The 7,243-nt window shown below is 43.4% G+C and overlaps 1 protein-coding gene across 1 annotated transcript in view; it reads right to left on the bottom strand.

The window, feature by feature from the left end:
- LOC106817731 (receptor expression-enhancing protein 5-like) overlaps window positions 1-6,623 on the bottom strand; it is an 8,072-nt gene extending 1,449 nt beyond the window's left edge. Inside the window, exons 1-4 of the mRNA XM_014822417.1 lie at window positions 6,469-6,623; window positions 5,922-6,015; window positions 1,386-1,524; window positions 544-700 (exon numbers count right to left, since the gene is read on the bottom strand). Coding sequence (XP_014677903.1) covers window positions 544-700; window positions 1,386-1,524; window positions 5,922-6,015; window positions 6,469-6,610 — 532 coding nt within the window. The 5' untranslated portion in view covers window positions 6,611-6,623. The remainder of the gene's footprint in view (window positions 1-543; window positions 701-1,385; window positions 1,525-5,921; window positions 6,016-6,468) is intronic.
- Window positions 6,624-7,243: the final 620 nt, after the last annotated feature.

Here is a 7,243-nt window from a genome sequence, read left to right as displayed (position 1 = left end):
TCAGCATCCCCCCAGTATCTCAGCATCCCCCCAGTATCTCAGCATCCCAGCATCCACACATCCCTCACATCTGCTGAGCTGCACATCTGATAATAAGTGTACATTACTATGTACACGTGCCGCGGCACACGCTAAGATGCACACGTACACATGTGCATACATGCATGTAGAGAAGCATATATTATATGCTCACACACACACACGCACGTGTGCGCACGCACTCACGCACACACGCACGCATGCACGCACGCATGCACACACGCATGCACGCACGCATGCACACACACTCACACACCCACCCGCACGCACGCACGCACACGCGCGCGCACGCACACGCGCGCGCACGACCACGCACGCACGAGCAGGCACGCGCACGCTCACGCACGCACGCACGCACGCACACACTCACACACCCACCCGCACGCACGCACACGCGCGCACGCACGCACGAGCACGCACGCACGCACGCACACACACGCATGCACGCACACACACACACGCACACACACACCCACTCAGACACACACCCACGCATGTACGTACCGGTGTTGAACGCTCCGCGCGCCGTGTCTTTGAAGTCGTCGAGGGTTTCGTCGATGTCCTTCTGCGAGCGCAGCACGACGGGGCGGATGATGCGCTGATAGATGTATGTCGAACCATTGTTCTGAATCGGTGCCATGCAGACTAGCAGCAGCATGCACTGTAACACATATAACACACATACATATATGATATATACATACATTCTCTCCCTGCTATATAACATACATGATACTCAGAGATGCCAACACATATTTGAAGCAATCTGTAGTTTCTGGCCATCAAATTAGTAGTTCGAGGATCACGTAGTGACCCGAGTTTGCTAGGGTGGTCCGTCATGACCCCCGGAAAATTATTTGATTCTGAGATGCAATTTCCTGCATTCTGAGGGTCAAAAATGACAATAAATTGACAAAAAATGACAATAATTGAAAAAAACAACATTTTTCCAATCACAGTGAAATTCGTAGTTTGATACAAACTGGTCGAAGTGGTGCAAAAGAAATAGAAATTCGTATAAAATACGGATAAATTGTAGTGGTTGGCATCTCTGGATACTGTACATAACATGTACACCAACAGCAATATACACACTGTAACACATATAACACACATACATATGATATATGTATACATACATTCTCTCCAACCATGGTATCCCTCCCCACTGCCTCCCTGACTATGAAACCATAACCATGACTTCCCTCCTGACAATGAAACATAACAACGGTTCCTCCGTCCCTTTCTCCTCACCACCCCGCACACTCTCTTACTCCCTCCTGCCTCCCTCCCTACCTCCCCCTCCCTCCCTCCTTCCTTCCCCCATCACTGCGCGGGAGCCTCACCTTAGCAAGCCAGTAGAAGGGGAACCAGGAGAGGAAGATGTCGGAGAAGAATTCGATGACGCTGAACAGAGCGAACACGACCCAATAGGTGAGCCACTTGGTGTCATCGTCCTTGTCGTGGCTCTCGATCGCCTTCACCCTGCAACGACACGAGCGAGCACGCTCACTTGTTTTGCATGTGGACTCTGCAGCGATCACACTGAATGCTCTCTATTCTGCGCGGTGGAACAGAACACGAGCATGTTCACTTGTTTTGCATGTATTTGTGATCACGTTCAATTGTTTTGCGCACGTACACAGCGGCGGTGGCACGGAATGCTCCACATTCTTTTGCAGTTTTAAAACAGAACGTGAGCACGTTCACTTGTTTCACACGAAGTACTCCAGATACGACTAGCTGTCTATTCTTTCATGGTGAAACTAAATGTGATCACTCTCAGTCTCACTTGTTTTGTACACATTTTGTGCGCATATTCTGCTACTTGCTACCTATTCCTTCATGGCGAAACGAAACACGAGCACGCTCACTTGTTTTGTGCGCAGACTGCGCGACGGTCGCACGGAATGCTAGGTTTACGTACAGGCGACATCGTTTAAACATCGAATAATTAACACTTGAGAGTTAAATTAATATTCTTGAGTAATAATTGAATAATAGTAGATTGAGATTGGAAAGATCTGTAAACGGACTGGTTTTATGTGATGGGGTAAAATAAAATTTGCTAGGACATCAGTTTTTCTTAGTACGTAGCACGAATATTTGTCTATATATAACTTGATGATTCACTAGAAGCATAAAATAAATTGGTTTCATATACAAGCTAATGTAAAAATATATAATAAGCTAATATATGAGCTATAGCTAAGTAAGCTAATAGTAATAATAATAATGATAATAATATTAATAATATTGTTGTTATTATTAGTATCATTATCATTATTACTATCATTACTATCATTACTATCATTATTATCAAGAGCGTATTAAGAAGGCGTAAGAAGCGTATTAAGAAGGCATATGAAACAATCCTGACGTCTGAGCCCGAAGCCTGAAATTGTACGTCACTACAAGCGCGTATACATACATATACAACATCTTCACATCTTACACAAGTCTGTAACTACACACCCACCCCCACCCCTACCTCACCCCACCCAGCCCGTGTTGAGACTGGGAGCTACATCCTACACTGCTACTCGCTCTTGTTTGTTGTTCTGCGCTTGCCCGCCTAACTCCTGGCCCAGAGCAACGATGGCCACGAGGAATCAGTCAAAGACCTTTCACTACTTGGAATGCCGGCCGGCCGACCAGCACTGCTGTACACTGAAGCCTCTACATGTTGCGTGCATGCATTGTTGATGGGGGAACCCCACATGCTACCTCCCCCACCACCACCACCACCACCACCACCACCACCAGCAGCAGCAGCAGCAGCAGCAGCAGCAGCACAGCAACCTAAGATGCAAGCGTTAGAGAGTGGCACACATGGCGGGCAGAGACAGTAGCCGCCCGAACGAAGGAATATGATACACACATAGGAAAAGAATACACTGTGCATAGGAAAATGAAGGCACTAGACAAGAGGCACAGAAAGCTCTATAAACAGGGTAACGACATACACAGTAGACATTAAAAGAAGAGCACTGCACAGGCACAGAAGAAGCAATATATAGAAACAGGAAAGGAATACACTGTGCATAGGAAAAGGAAGGCACTACACAGCTCGGCAGAGGAAGCAATGTACACAGAGAAAAGAAATAAACTGTGCAAGCGAACAGGATGGCACTAAACGGATGCAGAGAAATCAGTATACAAAGGGCAAATGAATACGCAGTGCATAAGAAAAATGAAGGTACTACACAGATGCAGATGCAGCAATATACACGGGGTAAACGAATACACAGCACGCAGGAAATGAAAGACACTAAACAGATCTATGCAGAAAAAGCTTTATACGCAGGGCAAAAAGTAGACAATGCACGAGCGAATTTAGATGCTGTGCAATCACTATCACACGCACGCATGCACGCACGCACGCACGCATGCACGCACGCTCGCGCACACGCGCGCACGCTCGAGCACCGGCATCTGCAAGGATAGAACAGGATTACGAGTGCGGGATGCGTTTCCCTCCCAACCCTCGAGTTTTTTCTCAGTTACCGGCACGTGCACAAGCTTCTGTCCGCCCGGCAGCAGCAGCACTCCGGTCTCATTTTACGTGTTTAATTGTCGGCGTGGCGCTGAACCACAAACTCAGCGCGCGATTTCACGCTCTGTAAACAGCGCGGAGAAAACAGTTATGGAGTTTTTGTCTGCGAAAGAAGTGCTTCAGTTTAGGGTGGTGCCGGTGTTTTGTAAAAGTACTGTTATCTATTATAAAACTGATTAGCACTTTTCAAAAGTACTGCAATATGTTAATTGTGAAACCAGTGTTTTTCTGTGCTACTGTCGTAGTACCAGCGACATTATTGTAAACACATGTATACTTCTATACAAGTAGCTATATTATCAAGAGCGTATAAAGAAGGAGAGTGTACAACGGTGAAATGCTGAAACCATGTTGCAGTATTAGTCGAATTAATAAACTTTCCCCGCTTTATTTTTACGATTCTTTGCAGTATTATCGATCAGCTCTCCTACCTTGTTAAAATATAAAACAAACCGCATGTCCCTACGATGCCCCTACGCTGATATAATGAGCGGTGAAAATCTGGTATTTTCGCCTAAAACCGACTCGAGATCTGTGTTTACTGTGACTCTCCCTCGCTTTGAGATAACTTCGGGAAACCTCGCGTGTCAATGATTGACAAATGGAATGAATGACGTCTGTTATTGATTGCCATAGTGATGACCCCCACCTGTGCCCACCTCACACTAGATGTATAGTAAACTCCATAGACTTAGTACTGACGTGAGTCAGCGCTACCATGGCGCTACACAGCGGCGACCGGAAGCAACACACTGGCCACAAAGCAAGAGAGGGTCGCAGTAAACAGTGATCTCAAGTCGATTTTCACCACTCATTATCTCAGCGTAGGAGCATCGTAGAGATAAGCGGTTTGTTTTATGTTAGCAAGGTAGGACAGCTGATCAATAATACAGAATAAAACGAGCAAAGTTTCTAAATTTGACTAATACTGCAACATGGTTTCAGCATTTCACCGTTGTACGCTCTCCTTCTTTATATGCTCTTGATATTATCAATTTATCAGTGATAGTGATACTATATATATATAGTACCAATAACACTAGTGTTTTTATATACGTCCTATATAGTACTAGTGCTTCAGGGGTTACCACTCACCAAAATAGCCAATTGCTACACGTTTCTGTACTAGCTAGAAGTAGCTATATTTTTGGCTAAATGTGACCAAACTGGGTCATTTGGCAACTCACAGTGAGCAAATGTCCAGTTTCTGACTCCCATACAAGCATCACAGAGCTGAGATTCTGTGCATTTTGTTCAAGAAATTAACTTAGAATGAAATTATGCAGATAAAAAATTGCTACAAAATATTAACATTGGCTATAAAAAATTCAATTGTCTATTTTTCGGCTATACTTTTCAATTTTCCAGAAGAACCACTGTGTTTGTGTACTTAGTGTGCAAGTACAGCTGTAGCCTACTAGTGTTAGTAAGTATGGCTTTAGAGTAGTATACCTACACTAATGTTTATAAGTACAGCTACAGAGTACTAGAGTGGCACTAGTGCATACACACTGTGCCACGTACGGATGCACGCATTTAATACGCTCTGTACACCGATGCCGACGACTCGAGTTATATAAACATGCGACCATCCGTACGGCCGACACAGCGATAATTTACAGCAGTTAACATGCCTGCAGCTGCGCGCGGCATATCAATTCGCGCTACGCACGCGTGCTGCTAAAAGATGAATAATCGTGTGTGTGTATATATATACATATACATGACTCAATACCGTACACACGTGTGCAAGTTATAGCAGGCCTGATACACTGCTGTGCATGCTATACATCCGCTGCACCGCTGACAGGAAATGAGTAAACTTCCAAGTTATTCGCAAGGCTCTGGCGTTGCATGCCGGTAACTGTGTATCTAGAGCTTTTAACTTTGGGTGTGCCCGAGCGAATCTTCTGTTGTCAGTGATAGTTGATACACATCTTCAAAATAATTTCGAGCAAATATTTCGTTCTTTTAACGTAAATGAAACCAACCTGTCTTGTTAACCTCGAAAATTAAATCACCTGACTATTATTCACCATTAACATTTTCAACTATTCAACTCATTTATTTTAATATTTATGTGCAGTATGCGCAACTAACGAACTATTATCTTGGGTCGGCATCAAAAGAAAAAATGAAATGAAGTACAGGGGTAGAAATTAACTTTTGAACAAAGGAGTCCAATAAAAAGAGGGAGTCCGCAGCAAAATAAGGGAGTCCACAGTCTGAAGTTCAAAATTAAAGATATTACAATAACGCATAAGTGTGCTTATCAGGGAGTAGTCGACTGCGGACTCCTGTTAATTTCGCACCCTGAAGTACTTACGAAACGTAAGCTGGATACACGAATCCAATGAAATTGCAGAGTAGCTCCGCTCCATAGCCAATCACCAGGTAGAGTGATAGCAAGGAAGCGATACCTGTTAATTATAATATTCAATTATAACATCACGTTAATTACTAATCGTCATTCGACGTCGTGAATTGCTTTTCGAACAGAATTTCGGTAACAACTCGAGGGAAACTAAATTTAGTCGGTAACTTTTGAGTAATGAAATGAATGTAACTGACAGTGTCAAAGGTATTGGCCCATGAGTGTGCGTCGTTAGGACGAGTAAATAAATAGCCTGATAACGGCTCTAAGAACCGATTCAATAACTGTCCTTATACTAGGTCCAATGTACTGTAACGTAATGATGTAATACACGAATGCACACTGCGCTACATGAGTGCAAGAGACGCGTCAAACGCCGGTGAAGTGCAGAGATGGCCCTGCGCCACAATACAACGCATTCACGCTGATGAAACTGAAGTGAAAGGCGTGTCCACTTTCGAACGCTAGCGTAAAGCGATAGCTACGCAATGTCACTCACCCAAGATGATGTAAAGTCGTCTGACTCCAGTCTTCTGCTCGACTATGGCAAGATAGTCGGTGAATTTGCTCTTTTCGTGAAGCAATTTGTCCAGCTTCGCTTGGAAGTCGGCAGTTCGGGATTGCAAAGCTGCGGCCGCCATGATCGGTTGTGATATGAGTGGTTACTGTTACACGGGGTCAAAGGTCAACGACGATGACGATGAGGGCGCTTTTACTGCGTGTTTTTTTCATCGCGAATCGCACGAGAGGAATTTACCAGTAAAATATTGGGGTTAACAAAAATACCAGTATTTTGATTTGATAGTTTTATTATTACAAGTTTTTATTATTTACAAGGTGTCAGTGTCATTTTGTGTAAAATGAAATATGATGACAAAAACAAGTGAGTATGTTCTTATAATTATTAGAATTAACTTACTATTGCATCTCATTGCCATTGGTTGTACTTTATTTTTTGAGTATGATCATTGCTTTGGCCATGTGCCATCTTCAAATGAGCCATTCAAGTTCATCTTCATATTTTGTTTTGTCTTTCCACTCTCCTCCTTCTCAAGTCAATTTTGAAATTGAAACGTTTATCTACTGCAATTCGCATTGATAGATATAAATTTGATCAACTTTGACTGTCTTCTACTTCTTCTTGATGAGGATATTCACTACATGGTATATGCATTATAACAGCATTATTATGTAATAACAGAAATGCAAAAAACAGCAATTTTAACAAATCATCTTTATACAATTTCAGTTGATCGATTCCTGAAAGAATATGT

This window comes from Priapulus caudatus, unplaced genomic scaffold (assembly GCF_000485595.1).
Source record: "Priapulus caudatus unplaced genomic scaffold, Priapulus_caudatus-5.0.1 Scaffold1844, whole genome shotgun sequence".
NCBI lineage: Eukaryota > Metazoa > Priapulida > Priapulimorpha > Priapulimorphida > Priapulidae > Priapulus > Priapulus caudatus.
This window is presented reverse-complemented; position numbering and strand designations above follow the sequence as displayed.